This window comes from Carcharodon carcharias, chromosome 20 (assembly GCF_017639515.1).
Source record: "Carcharodon carcharias isolate sCarCar2 chromosome 20, sCarCar2.pri, whole genome shotgun sequence".
In the NCBI taxonomy this organism is placed as follows: domain Eukaryota; kingdom Metazoa; phylum Chordata; class Chondrichthyes; order Lamniformes; family Lamnidae; genus Carcharodon; species Carcharodon carcharias.
The window spans coordinates 104,025,141-104,049,888 of NC_054486.1; the positions used below are offsets into that span (position 1 = coordinate 104,025,141).

Genomic DNA, 24,748 nt, shown 5'->3' on the forward strand with positions numbered 1-24,748 from the left:
CGCCACTGCCTCTGAGCCAGAAGCTCGGAGTTGGTGTCATGAAAGGAGCGTTCATAACGTAGTTCAATAGGCTAATGATCAGTCTCCTAATCCTTCCAACATTTTCCCCTATTCCCCAAAAGGAAGAAAGTTTGTGTGAAGATATGAAACAAACAAGCATACATTTGCAGACAGAAAAGGAGGAGGATAATGGATGGCAGAAGGGGAAATGTAGTCCCTCGATTCACGACAGGTCCGTGGAAGCATTGAGGACACAGAGGCAGGTGCTCTTTCCAGAGGATGGTAGGAGGCTACCAGTCAGCCTCACTAAACAGTTATGGCTTGAGGTCATAGAAGAGGTGAACAGTCTGAGTGCGGTGCAGAGGGTTTGAATCCACTGCACGAATTAGTTCAATGACCTTTTGAGGTCCTGCATTGTGAGCGCCATGCATCCCTCAATTGGCAACCATCATCTCCATCACTTTCACCTTCTTAGCAGTCTCCAGCACAGCTATCCTTTGAGGCACACCATCTGTAACCACACTGGAGAATAACTCCCCAGGTTCCACTTTAAATTTTCAGCCTCACAGGCTGCAAAGATACTCAGCCTCAAACTGCATCACTGGCAATCCTGGCAGCAATGGAGAATGCCCCGAAAATTGGCAGGGTGGCAGCGAATTGTGAAAATCTACAGATGTCTGTGGCTCAGCCCCGGAAAGAGCCGATGCATTAAAGTTGAGAGCTACCGTCACTTTGACTGCCACTGGTAATGGGTGGCCTCCTACTCCTACTGGCCTTAGCCCAAATAAAAGGTGTGGTTATGGGTAGCCGCATGGGCCCCAGCTATGCCTGTCTCTTTATGGGGTACGTGGAACGTTCCTTGTTGCAGTCCTACTCCGGCCCCCTTCCACAACTCTTTCTCCGGTACATCGATGATTACTTCGGTGCCGCTTCATGCTCTCGTCGGGACTTGGAAAAATTTATTAATTTTGCTTCCAATCTCCACCCCTCCATCATTTTCACGTGGTCCATCTCTGACACTTCCCTTCCCTTCCTTGACCTCACTGTCTCAATCTCTGGTGATAGACTGTCCACCAATATCCATTACAAACCCACCGACTCCCACAGCTATCTCGACTACAGCTCCTCACACCCCGCTTCCTATAAGGACTCCATCCCATTCTCTCAGTTCCTTCGCCTCCGTCGCATCTGTTCCGATGATGCTACATTCAAAAACAGTTCCTCTGACATGTCCTCCTTCTTCCTTAACCGAGGTTTTCCACCCACGGTCGTTGACAGGGCCCTCAACCGTGTCCGGCCCATCTCCCGCACATCCGCCCTCACGCCTTCTCCTCCCTCCCACAAACATGATAGGGTCCCCCTTGTCCTCACTTATCACCCCACCAGCCTCCGCATTCAAAGGATCATCCTCCGCCATTTCCGCCAACTCCAGCAAGATGCCACCACCAAACACATTTTCCCTTCACCCCCCTTATCGGCATTCCGTAGGGATCGCTCCCTCCGGGACACCCTGCTCCACTCCTCCATCACCCCCTACTCCTCAACCCCCTCCTATGGCACCACCCCATGCCCACGCAAAAGATGCAACACCTGCCCCTTCACTTCCTCTCTCCTCACCGTCCAAGGACCCAAACACACCTTTCAAGTGAACCAGCATTTCACTTGCATTTCCCCCAACTTAGTCTATTGCATTTGTTGCTCCCAATGTGGTCTCCTCTACATTGGAGAGACCAAACGTAAACTGGGCGACCGCTTTGCAGAACACCTGTGGTCTGTCCGCAAGAATGACCCAAACCTCCCTGTCGCTTGCCATTTTAACACTCCACCCTGCTCTCTTGCCCACATGTCTGTCCTTGGCTTGCTGCATTGTTCCAGTGAAGCCCAACGTAAACTGGAGGAACAACACCTCATCTTCCGACTTGGGACTTTACAGCCTTCCGGACTGAATATTGAATTCAACAACTTTAGGTCGTGAGCTCCCTCCCCCATCCCCACCCCCTTTCTGTTTCCCCCTTCCTTTTTTTTCCAATAAATTATAAAGATTTTCCTTTTCCCACCTATTTCCATTATATAAAAAAAAACTCCCACTAGAGCTATACCTTGAGTGCCCTACCATCCATTCTTAATTAGCACATTCGTTTAGATAATATCACCAACTTTAACTTTAACACCTATGTGTTCTATTGTAATATTGTCGTTGACATCTTTTGATGATCTGCTTCTATCACTGCTTGTTTTTCCCTACAACCACACCACCCCCCCCACCTCTCTCTCTCTCTATCTCTCCGCCCCCCACATACACACCTTAAACCAGCTTATATTTCAACTCTTTCTTGGACTCGAACTCAAGTTCTGTCGAAGGGTCATGAGGACTCGAAACGTCAACTCTTTTCTTCTCCGCCGATGCTGCCAGACCTGCTGAGTTTTTCCAGGTAATTCTGTTTTTGTTTTAGCCCTTACTCTATCGGGCACACAGGTCAGTGAATGCCTGATGTGAGAGCCACAGCCTTCGGCTGTGCTCCTGCTCTGACAGGGCCAGGAAGCTGACCCTTGGCCTACAGATCCTGTCCACAGGGTGGCGCCTTCTGGTTGCAGCCCTCGACCCACTCCCTCCGCTGTGTCCAGATGCCTGACCCGGTGTTGGATGCTGCAGCTGCTAGTTCTCTGGCATTGCTGACACTGCCGCTGTGTTTGCTGAGCTGCAGAGCGCAGAAGCTCCTCCTCGGTGATCCACCCTACTTCAGAGTGCGTGGACCCCATGTCCCTGTGTAAGGGCACAAGCTTAAAGGTGTACAGAGCTTTTTAGGTGACCAAGTTCCTTTTGCTGAAAATTATTTTAAAAATTTGCATTAAGGAAGTGCTCCTGTCAGCCCTAGCCTTTGGCTGTAGTTGGCTTATTGCTTTCTGCTTTCCCCTTTTATACTGCTGAAATCATGTCAGTTTCGGCCCTCGATGACTTCCCAGTGTGCACTTGGGGGAGAAGGTAGCGTAGTGATAATGTCACTGGAATAGTAATCCTGGAAATGGTGCCACTATTTCCCCAGGGATTAAATCCACAAGATTCCACTCTGTGTCTGAGCTGGGTCAATCAGTTTTGTACCCAACTAATATAGCTGTGGTGGCCTCTCGAATCTCAATATCCAACAGAACATAGTGATAAATGTGACCCTGCTCTAATCTGTATGCTGTATAACTAACATTACAATATTAGCCCTCATGATAAAATGCAATTTAGGGAGGGGAAATGGGTTCCTATAAAGTGCAAATATTTGCAATTTTTAAAGGTTGCATCAAAAACAATCCTCTGGAAAGAGCACCTGCCTTTGGTGTCCTCAATACTTCCATGGACCTGTCGTGAATCAAGGGGCTGCACTTGACCCTTCTGCCATCCATTAGCCCAGGCCAATGCTTTGGGGACAGGGGTTCAAATCCCAACTTGGCAGCTGATGGAATTTAAAATTCAATTAATAAATCTGGATTTGAAAGCCAGTCTCAACAGTGTTGACCATGTAACTATCATCAATTGTTGTAAAAACCCATCTGGTTCATTAATGTCCTTTAGGGAAGGAAATCTCCCATCCTTACCTGGTCTGGCCTACATGTGACTCCAGACCAAGAGAAATGTGGTTGAATCTTAACTGCCCCCTGAAATGGCCTAGCAAGCCAATCCGTTCAAGGAAAATTAGGGATGGGCAACAAATGCTGGCCTTGCTACTGACACCCACATTCCATGAAAGAATAAATTAAAAAAACGCCTCCTCTACCTTGTTGAGTTGCCAACACAGCGTGTGACACATGTCAAAAACAAAAACAGAATTACCTGGAAAAACTCAGCAGGTCTGGCAGCATCGGCGGAGAAGAAAAGAGTTGACGTTTCGAGTCCTCATGACCCTTCGACAGAACTTGTGCCTGTTTTAATTCCTTAATTATCTGCGCTCACCCACAGGGGTCCAGATCAATGCCAACTTGCCCCTGGGAAAGTCGGAGGAAGGCAGGAAAATGGCGGGATGCTGGCCCGACAGCATTTTTCACAATTTTCCCAGAACCCTCCCACCAGCCGGGAAAAATCCCACCCACCAGTTGAGATTGTGCATTTTTGTGGAGTAGAAATAAAAGTATGAAAAGTTAGAATAATAAATTGGAAACAGTACAAGCCATCAAAATATCCATCAGCTTTTCTATCACCAACTGAATTATCCTTCAACATTGAAATATGTTTGAAAAAAAAAATTTGCCCTATAGTATGCCTTAAATCTTTCAGAAACCTCTCAAAGCACTTCACATACAATCAATTACTTTGAAGTGCAGTGACTGTAGTGTAGGCAGATTGAACAAACAATGAAAGACAGGTAGATAACACTAATGGTACTTGAGGAAGAGCCTTCTTCTCAATGATTGCAATGTGAATGCAGGATCAGGCTGACTACAATGTGCTCCGTGCTGCGCAACCAACGCTAAGTTCAAAGCAAAGCCATTCTTCACTCGTGCAGTTATCTCAAATGCATCGTCACCAGTGCTGGTATATGGATGATCCCCAGGGAAGCATTAATGAGGGGCCAGCAATGGCTGCATCATTCTTCCTGGGCACCAATGATGTTTCAGCGCAAGAAACAAGATGCAGGAAATGAAGCCCCTTACAGATTTCAGTGGCGTGCTTTAAGGCATCACCTAGGCAAGGCATCAGAGGGCTTCCTTCACCCACAGAACTCTATGCTAAGAGTCGGTACCTTCAGAGGAGATGGAGAGGTGAGAAGTAACAAACAGAAAGAAAGTCCAGCCTTCTGCTCAATATTCTCCTCGCACTGTATCATGTGATAAAATACTAACTTGCTACAAAGAATTTCAATGCCCTGTCCCAGTGGAGATTCATATAGGATGTCAAATTGTAAATGGGCAGGGAAGCGAGATAGGTAGCATCACATCGGTTGCCAGTTATATAACACACCAGTTGTTCAGTTCTACAAAAGCAAAATACTGCAGATGCTGGAAATCTGAAATTAAAACAAAAAATGCTAGAAAAACTCAGCAGGTCAGGCAGCATCTGCGGAGAGAAACAGAGTTAATGTTTCAGGTTGATGACCTTTCATTAGAACTGAAAAAAGATAGAAATATAAGAGTTTTTAAGCCAGTGGAAATGGGGACGGAGCAGGAAGAAAAAAGGAGAAGCTCTGTGATAGGGTAGAGCGCAGGGACACTAAATAACAAAATATTTTATGATGCAACAGCTAAAGAGAGTGGGTTGAATGGGCTCAATGGAACTGAATAACAGACTGGGAATGTACCTGTCGGCTGGAGCTATATTTTCCATCCTTGACCAGCTGCAATTTTACCCTCACCCTTTCCAGCCTCCTTCCCTCCAGAGCTACCCTGACAAACCACCAGCTTCCTGCCCATTTCTCCCATCCACCTATCACCTCTTCTCTTTCACTTTCGAAGGCTGTGTGTATCAATTGACAGTCCTGTTTAAAGAGAACTTCTCAAAACCTATTCCATTTTTATCTTTCCTCAGTTCTGATGGAAGGGTATCGACCTGAAATGTTAAGTATGTTTCTCTCCGCTGATGTTGCCTGACCTGCTGAGTATTTCCAGCATTTTTTGTTTTTACTTCTAATTATCATCCAGTGCCAGCAAAGGGTCTTCACCTTTAACACTGATCCATCTTTTTCTTTTTCAGATGTTGATTTACTTCCAATGTGTTTCTGAGATTTTCTGCTTTTATTTCTGGCTATTATTTGCCAAATTATTTTTCTGTTGATCCATACTATACAATTCTAAATGTACCATTTGCAGTCATTCCCATTAAAGGGGAGGTCCAGTTGAAGGGTACAATATTTTAGTAAATTCACAATCCATTGATCAAGATTGAGTTGTACACCATAAACCAATACTTCATCTTGACTAACAACACTAGAGTCCCAGGTACAGGTGTAGTACAAAACACAACATTCCTGACCTAAAGGTTCAAAATATTTTTTAGTATAAAGAGGCTACTCCTGGAGATAAATGAGTTCCAAATACTTTCAAGATCTGTCTTGAACCTTTCACACTAAGAAATTTAGTGCTTTAAGCTTTCCAACTTCATAATAAAATATCACCAATTTTCAACTCAATGCTTCAATATTTTGTGTTATGAAAATGGGCCATTAAAACAACTGGTAAAACGTCTTTACCTCCAGATCCCGGATGCCGTCTAGGATACTCAACCTCTCTGGCACCGATTCAAGATGGTCCAAAGCCACCCGTGTGCTCTAAATTCAAAAACAAAGTTCAAACATGTTTATACTCTCATTCTGTTTTGTCGAAATCGATCACAAGACTGAAACTAACATGAACTTGGTAACAGCACAAGCTGGTCAATTTTCTCATTAATAGTACACAAGGAGGTCAAAAATTCTCCTTAATAATAGAACACACGAGTCAACTTTCTCATTAGTAACAATACACGATTCAGTGTTCTCCTTCATAACAATCCATGGTTCAGTGTTCTCTTTTGCTGATGCTGGAGGTGATCTCGAGCACTGAACCTTCCATAAGCATTCTTACTGGTAAAATACCCTTGTATTTTCATAAATTAACTTTTTGTTTTGTAGAACATTTCTGTTTGAGAAGTGAAGGCTGGTGGGGTGATGGGTGGGCTGTGGCAGGGAACAGGATGCAAAAGGCTACTGAAATTACATTGCAAAAAATTCTAGAACAGTCTTTTCTATTTATCACCCTCTATTCCAGAACATGTTGGTTCATGCTGGGCAAAGGTGCCATGACACTCTGGTATATTGGCAAGGCGACCATTCTTTAGGTGTGAACCTAGGCTGCGAGTACCAGTGGAACATTCAATGGTGAATCACACATCCCACCATCCTGTGCAACCCCCTCCCCATAAATCCTATCCATATGCTTTCATTTTCAAAACAGGTTCGCTGGATAACTGAAAGGAACTGGCACTGAACTTGTTTATCTTTTGTTAGCCCACAGCAGCTGATGCACACAGTTATACTCCTACGCCCTGGTTAACTGCACAGACTGGGGATCAAATCTCAGGCCTTTTAAATCTGTATCATTCATTTCCAGAACTAGTGTGCATGGTTCCTGAAGTATTACAACTGCAGAACATTACAAAATGGCTGCAAACTCAACCTCTGAAGGTCATGATAACATCACTTGCTGCTGACAGCGTGACATTTTGGCCGTAGAATTAGAGGACTCATGCACCTGCAATTGCCAGGATTAATATTATCACTGGTCTACACAAATACTGGACTTTTAGCTTGTAAACATGCCATGTCTAAACACAAACTGGACTTCCAGGTCCATGATATATAAAAGCTGCTATTGTTGGGGCACAGGAGGAAAGCTTTACTATCGATCTAATCGCGCCGTACCTGACCTTGCTCGATCCTGACAGAGTTCCTGAAACGGAAAGTGTGCCAGCTCTCAGTACTCTGATGAGAACATAAAACCAGGTTAATAAGGCCTTAAAAAAGCTAAAAAAGCAAACAAAGCACTAGCTCTCGAGGGATGGAATGGAAAAGCAGCGTGTTAACCTGCAGAGAACCTTGGTTAGACAACACCTAAAATACTGTGAACAGTTCTGGTCAGCTTATTATAAAAAGGGCATGGAGGCACTGGAGAAAATGTAGAAATGACTCACTAGAATGGCAGCAAAATAGACAGATTACAACTATCAGGAAAAATTGAATGGGCTGGTTTCTCTAGAAAAGTGAAGATTGAGGGGTGAAATGAGAGAGACCTTTTACCTTATGAATGGATTTGATAGGGTAGATCCAGATTTTTCCACTTGCAGGTGAGGCCAGAACTAGAGGCCATCAAGATAAGACCATTAATAATTCAGGAGAAACCTCTTTACCCAAAGAGTAGTTTGAATGTGGAACTCTCTACCCCAGGGAATAATTGAGGCGAATAGCATAAATGCACTTCAGGGGAAGCTAAGTAAACAGGAGAGAAAGAAATAGAAATTATGTTGATGAGGTTAGATGAAAAAAAAAAGTGGGAGGAGGCTCATATGGAGAATAAATGCTGGCATGGACCAATTGTGCTGTGAATACTAGGTAGCACTATATAAGTACCTATGTAACATTCAGTTAAAAAGCTCATGAAACTATTTACGTTAACCCAGCTCATTGGACATGCTGTGTTTCAGAAACTAGTTGCAAAACAAGTTTAAAGAACACTATACAAAAGGCAGGAAATCTGGAATAAAACCAGAAAATGTTGGAACCACTCAGTGGGTCAGGCAGCACATGTGGGAGAACGCTAGGCCAGTGAATGTTTCAGGTAAGACCCTTCGAAAGAATCAACATGGCCAACTTGCTAATGAGTGTTTCATGTATTTTCCCTTTTTGTTCGAGGAGTTGCATAATTTACAGGCACTGCATCTGGGCTCTCTTTCAGCCATCGGGTGTGTGCTCAGAATTTAATCTGGTGTAAAATTCAGAGTAATGCCACCTCATTCCATAAGCACCAATGAAGTCTTAGAGTGCAGGGAGAAAAATGGCCACTGGCACACCCTAATTCTCCTGGTATAACATCATTGAAATAGGACTATTCCAATTGAGTCTTGAGTTTCCAAAAATTATCTGCAACCAAAATAGACAACTCAAGCAAACTGACATCAAGAAAAGGCTAGGTTTGCCAAGAAAACTGACAGCATGCAAGGTGATGAAAGGATACATAGCTCACCCAAGAAAAGTGCTAGTATCGTCTTGTTTGCATGGTAAGTTAATGCTTATGAAAGCTACTCAAGCCAAATTTGCATTTATACTAGGTTACAAAGAAGATTGGATTAAACCAAACTGTTTGAAAGGCTCAAGTCCAAGCATGAATTGCTGACAGAGTTGTGGTGATTATATCCACCCTCATTGTCATTTCAAAGATCAATCAACTTGGCACAAGATACAACTGAAGGTAAGATATGCGTGACAATGCCAGGCTATTTGTACAAAGAGGAGCAACTGCAGTAAGAACAGGTTCTTAAAAATTTGAACCTGGGTGGTTGTTGAAAGGACACATTAACTTAGAGTACTTGTTATTACAAGCTAAGTAGAGACTGATAACTTTTAAAGAGATTCAAACTTCCAGTTAGAATCTGAAAGAATGACCCAAGATTTCATATTTTTTAAACTTTTACTGTAACACATGACTAAGAAACACCATAGACTAAACACGGTTTTCTTTTTGAAGCCAACTTATACTGTAAACTTGAAAGAAGAACATTCCCTTTTATATTTATCACCCATCTTACTCTCCACAAAATTGCACTCTTCTTAGCAATGAGTCCACCATTACTCCCAGCTGCCAATGGGTTCCCATAAGCTGCTTCAGTGAATAGTAACTTTGAGTGACTGAATCCAGGTGCTTTCCTTAGCTTTCGAAATTTCTTAAATCCACCACCAGCAGTAAAGCCTGAACCAATAATCTTTCTTTCCCTTAGCTATGTCAGAATGAATCTCAAGGAATCCTTTGATGGTTTCAGGATGCGTCACTTCAACTAGAGACCGTCTATCTCCCACATGCCAGATGTTTTAGCTCACAAAGTCAAGCAGCCTTTTCTCTTGGCAGATCCCACAGAACTGCTGTCTGTCTGTTATATTCATTTGTAAGGAAGCCTGTAACCTGATCTCAAAAATGGTTTCCTCAGCCCTCTTCCCCATGGCAATATGAAATACATTAACCTTGCATCTAGGTAGAAATGCTAGTTAGCTATCCTTGATACAAACTTCCTTTCATCTTAGTAATAAATGGACAGTTTACAGCACAACTGTTTACAACCCAATACCGACAACACCATTCTGGGACTTTGTGGGATTCAGAATCTACTCATTGTAAACGCAAAGACTGCTGCCATTGTCTCCAAGTGTAAGTACCTTCCACTATCTCCTCAGTAAAACAATCTAAGCCTTCCTTCAGCCTCTAACAATCAAATTATCCAGGCTTACTGTCATGCAGATTTCAGAATAGGTCACATGACCCCCTTCACTTGGTCTAAATTTAAAGATAATCCCAAAACATCACAAACTTATAAACCTCACAACTGTAACATTGTCCTGGGTTACAAACAGGTAAGGCACATGTTATGACACAGCAGATGGTAAATGCTGAGTTCTTCAAGTCCCACAGGGAAACTTAAAACAACTGCCACAACTTATTTGCAATTTGTATACATTTCGAGGTGCATGCCTTGAATTCAGTAGTAATAAGACCCCAAGTCTTATAGGTTTTTACAAAACTAAACATTTATTAATAAGTGAAATTATTTTAACTACATACATAAATCCACTAATTACTACTATATCTCCTATTTGATCTGACTCCCAGTTACACTTTTGGTAAGGCAACAGTAAGTCACATAAAGTTTAAGTCTCAGGCAAAGAAGTTTGATACTTTGAATTAGACTTGTTCAGGGTGAGTTCTCTTAACTTCAGTCCCTGGAGGCAGCAGTTTGGTACATACAGGCTGCAGGCTTTTCAATTGTTGGAACTGCCCCCCTTACAAATTGTCTTCTCTCCTTCATACATATTTTCCCCTTTGAATGCAAATCCCCATTGTTTCACTATGTCTTTGGACTTTATCCTTCTGATAATAAAAAATCTCTCATAATACCAAGTTTTACCAATAATCTTTAGGAAAAATAAACACACACTTTCTAAACTTCACCGGACTAGGTGACACATAACATTCAAGGCTGTGGGCCAAGTGCTGGTAAATGGGATTAGGTAGGTAAGTCAGGTGTTTCTCACGTGTCGGTGCAGACTCGATGGGCCTCTGCACTGTGAGATTCTGTGATTTCACGCCCTCTTTTGAAAACAATCTAGTCTGGTTTATTTAAAAATGCAAATGTTCCCTTGACACCCACGTTTCTAAACGTCCCCATGTTTACCAAATTAACATTTCAAACCTAACTACTCTTCTTACATCAAAGCACCCAGACAAGCTGCCTCTAATTCAATTAAGACACATGCACACACGCATATCCCACTATTATTCTATTTTACAATAAATTCCAATAATATTATGGAAATTATTATATCTTCCTGACACAGAATTCCCATTCCAAGATCAAAAGCCAAAAGCATGCTTCAACAACCCTCTTAGGGTAGCGCAAAACAGCTCAGCACCGCACCTATTGTTTTAATCTGAGCTGGGAGCTGGGGAAGATGCTAAGGGCAGAGATGGAGGTGGGCAAGTGCTGACATGAACTGAAGGGGCTGGGTTTCATTTTGCTGACATTAAACTAAAGATTTTTTTCAGCTGACTAGGAGATGTGAGGTTGGGCAAGCTGTCAGAATAGGTGGCAATCGCCTGGAGTCAAGGGCATTGGCAAAAAGGCATGAACTGGGGCAGGTCATCAGCACAATGTCCTTTAATTGATGGGTGATGTCACCAAAAGGGCAGCATGTGAATGGCAGCAACTTGTATTTCTAATCAGTATTTCAGCAGATCACCGATGCAAAGATTGACCCATAACTATAGTTCATGGGTTAGGGGTGGTTGAAGGTAATGTCTGAGAGATAGGTTTGAGGTGGCTTTTGAAGATGTTGAAAGAAGAAACAAGGCAGAAGGATTGAGAGGGTTATAGAGCGAATAGCCAACATGGCTAAAGGCTTTGTCACTGATGGCAGAATGGGGACAGGGGCATTGCAAAGAAGGCTGGAACAGCAGAGGGCTGAACCAAGACTGCAATGGTAGGTTGGCATGGCTTATGTAAGTAAGGCCAAGAATATTGAATTTATATGTGAGGGTCAGGTCGATATCTAAAGAAGCATCTGGAATAAATTGTGGGGAATGGAACTCTGGTTGCGGTGTTTTGGACAAGTTACTGTTTGTGTTGAGTGAAATAATGGCTGGGCAGAGGCTAACAAGGAGGTTTGGCGAATACTGCTGGGGCTGAGGTAGTAGCAGAGGTGAGCACTGGGTTTAAAGCTTAGCTCAAGATGAAACAGGACACTAAGGATACGCAGTGCCAGACTCAGCCTGAGTGAGCACCCAGGGAGAAGGATGGAAACAAGGTGTAGAGTGTGCAGATTCAAGCTTACATAAGTACTTGTATTTGTTGTTGGAGGCAAAGGTGGAGAGCAGGTGCTAAGGAGCTGGTGGGCTTGCAGGATGATCCTGAAGTAGTGATCAATTTTGTCAGAGGAGTCAAAAGCCCAATAATGCTTAATGTGGTTTAGCCAGATCAGGTGACAGATGGCTACACCAGATGTCCACCACATACACTCGGAGATGAAGATGGGAGCTGCACGAGATGGAAAAACTAGCGTGGGTTGTACAAGATAAAGCTGCAGAAGTATTATGGTGAATGGGAGGCCAAAGGTTATAGCTAGAAGTTTAAAAGTGCGTCTCTCATTGAGAGTTTATTTCAGGTATTGATGCAGAACAAAATGATGTTGGAAGAGAAAAGGGACGTGTGGTGGAAGTGTTCAGAGATGGCCTTATCTGTGATTGCAACAACAGGAGTAGAAAGGCTAAGGTTGGGGGGGGCTGTGAATATGGGTCAGGCAACTTATAGGAGTAACAAGTTAATGAATAAAAAAGTCAAAGTCAAGAGAGAAGTTCCTGAAAATTAATTGCAAAGACCGCAAGGACAAAGTCTTGAGTGATGCCTACAATGTTTTTAAGGGGGTATCTTGATCTTCGGAGTCTCTTCTAGAGGACAATTCCACTCAAAGGGGCCTGCATTTCCACATAGTATTCCTCCAGGGCAAGTTGCAGACTGCAATTCTTCAGGATCAATGCAGCTCCAGATTTGGTTGAAAAGGAGGAACACTTGTCAAGGCTCACTGCATTATCTTTTCTTCTGAGTTAGACTGATGTTTTCAGATAGCAAATTTCTTAGCAGTGCATGGCAAATTCCATATGGTGCCAGCTGACGCAAGTTACTCTAAAAATTACTAAATCAACTCCCACTATTCTCCAACAGCCTACATTAACTGCACACCTGGACCACCATCTGATTCACTGTGGTACCAGTGTGATTAATTTTGTATCAATAACAGTTAAACTATAAATAATTTAGTGCCAATTAATAATTATGTGTACTATGGGCTTGTGGTTACTAATTTATAATTATGAGGTGTTTGGACAGAGTAAATAGATATTGTTTCTACTCGCAATCTGGTCAGTAACCAGAGTATACCCAGATTTAAGGTAACTGGCAAAAAAACAGGTGGATGGAAGGATGAGATTTTGTTTTATTTCAGTGAGTTGAGTTGTGATGATCTGGAATGCACTGTCCGAAAGAGTGATGGGAAGAGATTCAATGGTAACTTTTAAAAATGAATTGGAAACATACTTGAAATATTTGCAGGGCCATGGGAGAACAGTGGAACTGGATAGCTCTTTCAAAGATCAAGCATAGGCACAATGGGTTGAATGGTCTTTTTCCATGCTGTAAGATTCCGTGAAGCGGCAGAGAAGTGTTGCATACAATACTGGATTGAGTTCAAGTTCCGGTTTCTGCTGATCATAAAAGACACTGCTCTACTGTGCCAGCCAGCTTTGCTAGTCTTCAAACGGCTGCATCACCCTTTTACAATTTGGAGTGGTGCTATGAATAATGTTAAATCGCATGGCTCACTCTATGAAGATTATTGTACATGAAACCATGAATCGTAAACATAGGTACACTGTATGTACACAAGACAAGGATTTTCCACAAGGGATTACTCACACTTTCCAAGTCCGCAATCCGATCCTGCATAAAATGAAACAAAAAATGCAAATCAGCCAACAAAATCTTCAATAATTGTCAGGCACTAACACATCAATCAGCTGAACCTTTACAACTCAGATTAAAACAAGCTCAGTGGAAATTCACAGCAGTTCTGTCAGCACTTTTAAAAGAGAAAACACAAGTTAATGTTTCAGATGAACAGAGTCTTGTTATGGTCTGGAACACACTGCTTGAGATGGTGGCAAAGGAGCAAGTCCAATTGAAGTCCAGAGCAAGTAACTTTCAAAGGAGAATTGTATATATACTCACATGAAAAGGATAACTTTGAGGGCTATGGTGAAATATCACAGCAGTGGGACTAACTGAATAGCACAATAAGCTGAATAGTCTCTTTCTGCGCTGTATGATTCCATGTAGACCCTTCCTACTCGGAACTTGATCGCAGCAAGAGACTCCCAGGAGGACAATGGAAAGGCTTTAAGGTGAAGAGGCCAAAAATTCCTGCTGACTCATGGGAGTCCCTGGCTTGTGACCGACCGAAATGGAGAAGTTTCATTCATGAATTCATTGAACACATCATTATCTCAAAAATTTGTATAGTGTCTTTAATGTAGAAAAGTTGTTTCACACAGAAGAAAATGCAGCCAAACAACACTGTAAGTGAAAAGAAAGCATATATCAGAGGCCTCTCAGAAATCAATGGAATGGAAACTGAAATAGGATATCTTTCAGATAAAACTTACAATTCAACTCTTGATAAAGCAATAAAATGTCTAACTGAAACAGAACTAGACATTAACAGACAAATTAGGGTGAATAAAACATAAATGCACTACAATATGGTGAAAGAGAGAGATTTTTCATTGATTTACATCTTAAATAACAGATAAGGAGTTATTCCAATGAGCATGGCTCCCTCGACCCAAATCTTCAAAATGGCCGGGGACTGGCTGATAAGGAGTAGTGGGAAAGCATACTGGAATATCTATCTTCAGGTCAGGGCCCATTACAGAACAGCCCCAACAGCTGGATTTCTTGGACAGAATCAATTGAGCTTATAGCTAACAAACAACTAAATGTTCATTCTCTCTGTTAAGGAAACAAACACCAGGCCACCATTGGATCTATAACACCTTCAATATTGATGGGTGCACAGGGCATTCTTGGTAGAACCAGAGATGCCTGGTGGCAGCTCTTTCAGTTGGAGCTCTACCAATTATGCCCCTTCAACTTATGGTATTTGGTTTAATTTCTATTCTTGAAATGTGGCCCCCTTAAGTTAAGTACCAACCTTGTGTGCAGTGGTAGCACTCTCATCTTTGAGTCAGAAGTGCATGGATTCAACTCATGCTCAAACTAACTCAGTGGGTCGGTGGAATGGGCTCAAATTCAGTTGCAAGTGAAAAAAAACTTGAGCTAGAGGCAGCAGAAAAAGAGGAAAGAGACAGGGAATTCCAAAGGGAGTTAGAAATGGTGAGGTTTGAAAGGCAGGAAAGAGAAAAAAAGAGACTGACAGAGAATTCTAGCTTAAAATGCTGGCAGTTAAAAAAGAGACACCAGAAAGTGGGGGAGGACCTATTTCCAGATTAGAACCCTGTGGGGAGATGTTTAAATTTGTACAAGCTCTTCCAAAGTTTGAAGAAAGAGACGTTGAAGCATTCTTTATTTCATTTGAGAAGATGATTAAACTGATGAAACGGCCACAGGAAAACTGGACATTGTTATTATAACTCAGGTTGGTGGGTAGAGCACGAGGTTATGCTTTACTGTCAGAATAAATGTCGATGAACTATGATGTGATGAAAAAGGCTACTTTGAGTGCAAAGGAGTTGGTTCCTGAGGCATACAGGCAGAAATTTAGGAATATGAGCAAACAGCCTGGGCAAACTTATATTGACTTTGACAGAGTAAAACAAAGTAGTTTTGACCGGTGGATACAGGCATTAAAGGAAGAGACGACATATGCAGCTGATGATTATAAGTTAGTTCATTGATCTAAACCTTTTATCGTCACCCTTTTAAATCCAAGAAGGATAGAAAGTGGGAAGGTGAAAGGAAGGTGGGAAGTCAGGGAAGAGAAGTAGGAAATTCCCAGGAAGTTTTTTCTCAGAATGAAAAGGAAGATGCTGAGGGTAGAAGTGATACTCGAAAATTGAGGTTTTCTCATTGTAATAAAGTTGGACACACAAAGTCAGTGTTGGAAATTACAGGGAAAATCTGTTGGGATTATTGGGGTTCAGAGAAGTTCTAGAAGTAAAAGTACTGTGGGTTCTGAGGTTCAGGCACAGGAAAAACCAGTGATTTGTTTACAGGTAAAACAAGAAGAATCAGTGATATGTAAAATGGGAATGTGTTCAGAATTTACCCAAGGGAGTTCGGAGGAGCAGTTTGCAGAAATGTTTAAAGATTTTGTATATGAAGGGAAAGTCTTTCCATGTGTACAGGGTGGAGTCGGTAAAGATGTTAAAACTTTAAGAGACACAGGGGCTAGTCAATCCTTAATGCGGTGAGATAGTGATGTTTGTTGTTCAGAGGGAGCATTACAGGAATAGGTGATAATAAGTGGGGTTCATGGATATGCTAAACCTATTCTATTGTGGAAGGTAAATTTAAAGAGTAAGTGGAAAACGGGTGAGGTGTTTGCTGGAGCGGTGGAAAAATTGCTCATTGCAGGGGTTCAATTTATTTTAGGTAATGATATAGCCGGGTCACAGATGTAGGTGATGCCTATGGTAGTTGAGCAGCCTATAGAGGCATTTTCCACAGAGGTGTTGCAGAGAGAGCATCCTGGATTGTTTCCAGATTGTGTGCTAACTTGGTCATAGGCTCACAGGTTGAAACAGGAAGAACAGGAAGTTAAAAGGCAGGGGAAAGGTTTGTAAGTCCAATTAGCTGACACTTTTTGATAAGATTGTTCAGGATGAAAGAATAGAGGATAATGCAGCTGTGGTATTTACCTCAAGGAAACTGGTAGAGTTTTAGAAAGACGACACGCAAATAAGTTATATCAAACAGCTTACGTAGAAACAGGAGGAATATATTCCAGAGTGTTATTATCTTAAGGGTAATGTTTTAATGAGAAAGTGGCTGCCATTTCATGTTTCAGCAAATGAAAGCTGGAGAGAAGTGCATCAAATTGTTATACCATTTGGATATAGAAATGAGGTCCTGAGAATAGCTCATGAAATTCCAATGGGGGAACATTTAGGAATTAAAAAACATTTTTATTTGTCTGGATTGCACAGAGATGTAGTCAAGTTCTGTAGAACATGTCACAAATATCAAGTAATAGGGAAACCACAAGCAGTGATTAAGCCGGCATCTTTAATTCCAATTCCAGAATTTGAAGAACCTTTAACTGGGGTCATGATTGATTGTGTAGGACCCCTCCCTAAGACTACTTGCTGATAATAATGGATGTGTCCACAAGATTTCCTGAAGCAATACCTTTGTGAAATATTACAACAAAGAGAATTGTGGAAGAGTTGACTAAATATTTTACAAGATATGGTTTACCTAAAGAAACACATTCAGATCAGGGTTGAAATTTCATGTCCTAGCTGTTTAAGGAAGTAAAGAACAGTATGGGGATAAAACAGTTTAAGTCAACAGCTTACCATCCTGAGTCACAAGGGGCTTTGGAAGGATAGCATCAAACTTTAAAAACTATGATGAGGGCATATAGTCAGGACTATCCACAGGAAATTTACTCATGAGAAATTGGTGGGTCAACATTTGGAAACTACTCTCCTGGATTATGTATCAAACTTCAGAGATAGAGCATGTGAGTTAGCTAGGGGACATTTAAAGATATCACAGCAAGTGATAAAAGTGAAGGCAGACAGGAAAGCTCTAACTTGTAGTTTTGTTGCTGGGGGGAAAGTGCTAGTTTATTACCAGTGCTGAGTGACTCGTTAAAGATAAAGGTTCAGTGGGCCTTACAGGATTGAAAAGAAACGGAGTGAGTAAACTATTTAATAAATACTCCAGACAGAAGAAAGAAGCAGAGGGTGTGTCATGAAAATATGTTAAAAAATACTTTGACAGGGAAGAGGACCAAAAGGAGGTATTAGTGGTGTAGAAAAGAAGAAAGAGGTAGAAATGAAAGGCTCTGAAATTGATTTTCCTCTAATCAAATTGGATAATGAGTGAGAATTAATGGAAATTTGTACCAAATTTTTAGCAGTGTTGTTGCTCCTTGACTGACCCATTAAAAAAGAACAAGAAGTTTCAATGGGCCCAGGAGTGTCAGAAAGCATTTGACAATTTAAGCTGGCCGTTGATGCAACATAGGCACTGTGGCCATATTGTTACAAGACGACGCGACACTGGAATTGAGAAGCTGATAGGGTATTTGCCACAGAAGTTGAATGCACAACAGACAAGATGCTCAACAATCGAAAAAGAGACTCTGGGTCTGGTATTAGCATTGCAGCATTCTGAGATTTACGTTGCAAACAATTCATCAGAAACAGTTAGTTACACAGACCACAATCCTTTCAAGTTTCTAGACAAATTTCGAGACAGAAGTGCAAGACTATTCAGATGGAGTATATTGCTGCAACCATTTAATCTACAGATTATAAATGTGGCTGGACAAGAAAATGTAATTGCAGATGCAATGTCAAGAGTTTGAAGCTGAAGAGGGAAAATTGTACATTTAAAAACCTGGACTGGAATGATTTCTGTTGATACCAAGAATTTGTGTATAAATATTTTTGTTTAATGCACACATCTGGTAATGTAATAGTGTGAGTACATAGATAAGTATGGGAGGTAATGTAAGATGGGTTAAGAAAACGAAGCTGTCTTTTTAAATTATGACTGCTCATTTTCCAGTAAGAAGGGGGGTATCATGAAAATATAATAATTTTCATAATATTATTGTGATTTATTGTAGAGGTAGGTTAATAGTGGGGTTTGGATTAGTTCCTGTGTGTGGATGTGTTTGTGTGTGGGTGGAATTTAATTGAATTCGAGACAGCTGGGTCTGGAGCTTTTGAGTTAGGGGGAGCTAGATTTGAAATGCTAAATACGGAAACATAGCTTAAGTTTTAGAATGTGAGATGTGAGGGAAATTTGCATTTTTAGGTCAATTAGAGTAGTTTGAATTTCAAAGAGATGGTAGGGCGTTACACCTAGCTAAAAGAAGCTAAGCCAAACAGTGTGTTTGTTTTTCCTAAAGGTTACTGATAATATGAGTACTATGAAAGATTTATATTATATGAGAAAACTAAAATTGCAAAGACATATTACAAGAATGGAATTTACATCAAAAAGGGAAAACATGTATAAAGGGAATGAGGGTATTTATAAGGGGAGAAGGCATTCTAAGATCTGACACAAGTGTGAAAAGCCTCCAACCTCTGAGCATTAAGTCCCGGTCTACAGGAACCGAAGCTAAGATAACTCATTTTCAATATCACTGGTGAGGGTATTGTGTGATATTGAAATCTATTTTGTTTACTGTTGCCTTAATGGAGGTGTAACTGGGAGCCAGATTAATTAGGGGATTTAGGAGTTATTATAGTCGTAATTTATAGACCTACACATGTGCTTAAAATCTTTTGTTAATAAATGTTTAATTTAGTTTTGTAAAAAGCCTCTAAGTTTCGGTGGACTTATTACTACTGAATTCAAGACATGCACCTCGAAATAAAATACAAATTGCAAAACAGTTGTGGCAGCTGTTTCAAGTTTCCCTCTGGGATTTGGGCAGCTTGGCATTTACCATCCACTATGCCGTAACAGGCTACAACAGCAGGTCAGAGGCTAGGAATCCTGCAGCAAGTAACTCACCTCCCAATTCCCCAAAGTCTGTCCACTATCTACATGAAAAGAAGCTTCCGAGACAGGAGGAAGCATACTACAACATCTCCCAACAGACACGCTTTGAGCAAACCCCATGCCACATCGTCTTCCCAGTTATACAAAATGTTGCTTCCTGACCACTTACTAGCTTTTAGGCTATACGAGAAAAAGTTATACTCACGTCATATCGTACCTGCAATGTTCTCATCTCTTCATCTTTCTGACACATCTTTTGCAGTAATTCTGTTGAAAGACAATATACAAACCAATATTAGTTTAGGAAATCAAGGACACAACCTTTTATTATCACTTAGAATGGTTCTGCCATGACTTTGGGTAATCATTAAGTTTGAGCTCATCCAAAACTCTGCTACCCATATCCTAACTCACACCAAGGGTTGGATTTTACAGGTCACCATGGTCCCTGCCCCCATCTCGGCTCAGTGGTCAGGGTCGGGGGAAGCCCGCCCATGATCCTGATGGCCACAACAATTTAAAGCTGGGAGCAGCGTAAATTGCTTTAAGGTGAGATCTTTGCCCACTTCTCAGAAGGAAGTCCCGCCTCCAAACCCCTCCATGGTCTCTGCCCTCTCTCTGTAACTTCCTACAACCCTCTGAGATCTCTGCACTCCTCCAATTCTAGCCCTGTGCACATCCCTGACTTTAATCACTCCACCATTGGTGGCTATGCCATCAGCTGCTCAGCTCCTGAGCTCTGGAATTCACTTAACCTCTCTGCCTCTACATCTCCCTTAAGACACTCCTTAAAACCTATCTTATTGATCAAACTTTTGGTCACCCATAATATCAATTGCAGCAACAAAATCCATATGAGGGGACTTTTGATGTGCACACTAAAAATGAATGCACAGGGTGCATTGTGAAGACATTGGGGCAGATTACAACAGTCAGCATTCCTGTCGAAGATCTTCCACTGAGCAAGAGCACACATTGTGAATTCTTGTGCAGAAATCATTTTATGCCCTTAATGAATAGAAAATCGGGTGGGTCACAAACAGGGCATATTGACTTCACACTCAAATTCCTAATATGACCATACAAGGGTCATGGGCAGGAAATGATCAGCTGGTCCATCACGCCTTCCCAATACCATTCTGCCCTCTCCCACCCCCTCAACCCGTCGCATCACACAAAGTTTTGACCTATATAGCCTATATCTAATTATATTTTTCCTCATCTTTCCTTCCTTTATCTTTATTACTACTTTTAATTCTCATTTCTCTAACCTTATTAGAACTATTTTATAACTGGAATGGCACTGTGGTATAAAACAACAGCCCAAGCCAATGGGATTGAATCTCATATCACTATTCGCTGTTAGGTTCTTGCAGTGATTGAGTTTGAGAACTATCCAACAAGTCTATCAAAATTCCAGAGTATAAAATTGGTCGTAACTGGCACTACTTTGGCAATTTCATTTTAGAAGATTGGCTAAATGATGATAAATAGAAAGGTCTGATTGGTGCGTGGATGGTCTGAACTGAAGGTGAATCAAAATGATACAAGTAAGCACATAAGAACATAAGAAATAGAAGGAGTAGGCCATTTGGCCCCTCAAGCCTGCTTCATCATTCTATTAGGTCATGGCTGATTCCACTTTTCTCTCTGTCCTTCCTCCCCATTATTTTTGACTCCCTTGTCAATAAAAAAATCTAATATATTCAATGACCTAGCTTCCACTGCTTCCTGGGGGAGAGAATTCCAAACAATAACAACCCTCCAAAAGAAGAAATTCCTCCTCAACTCCATCTTAAATGGGAGACCCCTTATTTTGAAACTGTGTCTCCTAGTTCTAGATTCCCCCTTTCAACATCTACCCTGTTAAACCCCCTCAGAATCTTACATATTTCAATAAGGTTACCTCTCATTCTTCTAAACTCCAATGATTATTGGGCCCAACCTGCTCAAGCTGTCCTCATAAGACAAAACCCTTCATCCCAGGAATCAGCCGAGTCAACCTACTCTGAACTACTTCCAATGCATGAAAGAGAAGGAAGTTTTATTTAGCTAGCAGCTTATCATGTCCTCAGGACACTCTAAAGTGCTGCACAACCAATAAATTACTTCTGAACTACAGTCAATGTTTATACAGGCAAGTGCAGTAGCCAAGGGTAAAGCAATGAATGAGTAATTAATCTGTTTTTAATGCTGGAGGTTGAAGGGCGTATGTTGGCCAGAACACAGAGAAAACTTTGAATGGTGCCATGGGAGCTTTAGCACTCAAGCAGACGAGGCTTCAGTTTAATATCTTACACAAGATTTGACAGTGCAGCACTGAAATGTTCACACATACATTCACATACCCACACATAAACACGCACACGTATATTGATTTAAAGTTGGCACAGTGCCACTGGCTCCTGATATGCCAGCTTCCCACAATCAGCAACAACACCCAAGTAAACTACCAGGTTCACAGAGGCTGCAGCCATAGAAGATCTTACTTTTTTTTTGCCATCAACCTTTGCAAATCCAGGAAGGTAACCATGGAGTTGCCATCTGCTACTCAAGTCCCACATGTTAGAATCCAGTAGCACCAGCGAGGCGCTCGATCAATAGAGTAGCAACCGCAGACACACCAGTACCCATCTCTGGGTCAGCCATGCATCAGTTAGTAGCACTCTCATCTCCGGGTCAGAAGTTTTAGTTGCACTACAGAAATGTAAAAGTTTAGGCTGACACTTCAGTGGAGGACTGAGGGAGTGCTGCACAGTCAGGGGTGCGACTTTTTTGATGAGACGCTAAAGTGAGGCCCTGTCCACACTCTTGGGTGGCACTGTTTTGAAGAAAAGCAGGGAAGTTCTCGCTCGTGCCCTGATCAATATTCATCTCTCCATCAACATCAATATAAACTGATTATCTGGTCACTACCACATTGCTGTTTGTGGGAGCTTGCTCTGTGCAAATTGGCTGCTTTGGGACATCCTGAGACAGCACAAAAGGTGCTATGGAAATGCAAGACATACTTTTTCCTGAATTCACACAATTAATTCCACGTGCTTAATTTTAAAACGTTTCTCCCCGCTTCTCCAATAAAATAATAAATGTATGTTCATCCAAGTCACATAGGATCAGGCATTATACAGAATTTGTAGCATAGAAATTGAGCAGTGATTATGCTTCATATGAGCCATCTCCCACTTTACTTCATCTCATCTTATCTGCATACCCTTCTATTCCCTTCTCTCTCATGCACTTGCCTACCTGGCCCTTAAATGCATCTATGCTATTCACCTCAACCAATCCACCTGGTAGTGAGTTCTACATTCTAACCATTCTCTGGCTAAAGAGGTTTGTCCTGAATTCCTTATTGGAATTATTAGTGGCTATTTTATACTAATGGCTGCTAGTTTTGGACTTCGCCGCAAATGAAAACATCTCCTCTAGTTCTACCCTAGCAACCCCTGCTAAATTTTAAATGCTTCTATTAGGTCACCCCCTCCACCTCTCAGATTTCGCTTTGCTAGAGAAAAAAATCCCTAACCCGTTCTGCGTTTCATGATCGTTTTAAACTCTCACTTCTGGTATCATCATTTAAAATTCATTATGGAGCTTAAGTCAATGGATAAACTTTTGCCTAAAATCCCATTACCACATGCACTCACTTTCGTACAGCAAAGAAAATCTTTTGATTGTCATCCTGTGCAGCTTATTTTTACAGCCTACTGAACAAGGTAATCTCCCAGCAGGGCCTTGTGCACTATTTCATTCTTAATCTCTCAGTCCTTCCCCTGATCTGCCAGGTTAGCTTGAATCTAGGCAATCAAAGTTGTCTGTTAGCCAGTATTTTTAGCAAAACACAAAAACCATCACTTTGGTCTGTAAAGCCCCATCTTGATGTGTAACCTGTGCCCACCACTGTTAACCAGACAAATTTAAATTCTTTATAGATGAATATTTTTCTATCAATAAGGGCCATGTTACACACAACATTTGTCGCACTCCCGATACCAAAGAGTGATTTTCAAGTTGTAATAAGCATCTGAAATTTATAAGCCAGTAGGATTTTATGGCATGCTCAGATTGCTGCTCTAGCACTGCGTCTAGTGTTCAAGGCTGGCTCTGAGAGACCACTATCAAGTGTGAACAATTCAACGCACACTATCTCAGAGCTCACAAGGTCTCTTCAGGAGCACTTGAAACTGGTCCAATTTGATTCCCCCACCTGACAAAGTATTGTGGTTACCAATGCTGAGTGTTAGTCCTGGGATGTGCAAAGTTCGTTTCGAACTTATTTTTCCAAGGACCAGTACAGTTAATGGATACGCAAAGAGACAAAAAATTGCATTCATATAGTACCTTATCATATTTAGCCCTAGTGATTCCCATGCAATGAACTGAATTGTGAAGCTGCTATTTGTTGGGTAAATGAAGCAGCCATTTTATGCACAGCAAGGTCTCACAACAGCGTTGATCAGTTAATCTGTGTTGCTTCAAAGAGGAAGTTGGTCAAGGCACTTGTAGATCTCTCTGCTCTTTTCTAATAGCACCATGGAATTTTTTATTCCACCTCAATCGACAGTTAAGACCACAGTTTAACATCCCATTCAAAGGAAAATACCCCTGACAACACAATGGTTCCTCAATACAGCATTAAAATGTCAGGCCAGATTAAGTGCTCAAGTAGGATTTGAAGCCATAACCTTCAGTCTTAGAGGGAAGAGCACTACTTACTGAGCCAAGCATTCTGGACTGCATTTGAAACTGTATTTAGATTGAAAGATAAATGCTGGTCAAGACACCAGGGAGAACTCCCTTGTTGTAACATTGTGACAGGACCTTGGTTTAAAATGTCTGAAAGATAACACCTCCGATATTACAACAGTCAGTTCTGTTCTAAAGTGTCAGCCTAAATTAGGTGCTTCAGGTTCTGGAATACAGCTTGAATCTACAACTTTCTGATTCAGAGGCAAGAGTGCTACCCACTGAGCTAAGGATGACACCTTATTACAGGCCAACAATGTAGTTTAGGCTCTCTTTCCCATAAAAACCTTCTATGATGCCAGGGAAGATCCAAAGCCAGAATGAGAAAGTCAAGCACAAATACAACTGATCCTTCTGATGTGGTTGAGTCAGTACAGCCCCAGTGAATTTCTCATCAAGAGAACCAGCAGGCATAGACTGAGTATTTAAGTAATCTAAAATAAAAGCAGAAAATGCTGCAATCACTCAGCAGGTCAGGAGCTAACTGCAGAGAGAGAAACAGTTAATGTTTCAGGTCGATGG

The 24,748-nt window shown here is 41.5% G+C and overlaps 1 protein-coding gene across 5 annotated transcripts in view; it reads right to left on the reverse strand.

Annotated features, from left to right (window-relative positions):
- Nucleotides 1-24,748, reverse strand: part of LOC121292823 (centrosomal protein of 128 kDa-like) — a 327,101-nt gene that overhangs the window by 36,412 nt on the left and 265,941 nt on the right. For 2 of the 5 annotated variants that reach the window (XM_041215267.1, XM_041215265.1), the window contains 3 exons: nt 19,695-19,744; nt 13,688-13,711; nt 6,171-6,248 (listed from right to left, as the gene is read on the reverse strand). The exons of 1 other annotated variant lie outside the window; for it this stretch is intronic. In XM_041215267.1, coding sequence (XP_041071201.1) covers nt 6,171-6,248; nt 13,688-13,711; nt 19,695-19,744 — 152 coding nt within the window. Of the gene's footprint in view, nt 1-6,169; nt 6,249-13,687; nt 13,712-19,682; nt 19,745-24,748 lie in introns of those variants that run through there. 2 more of the 5 variants (XM_041215266.1, XM_041215268.1) reach the window with 2 other exon arrangements.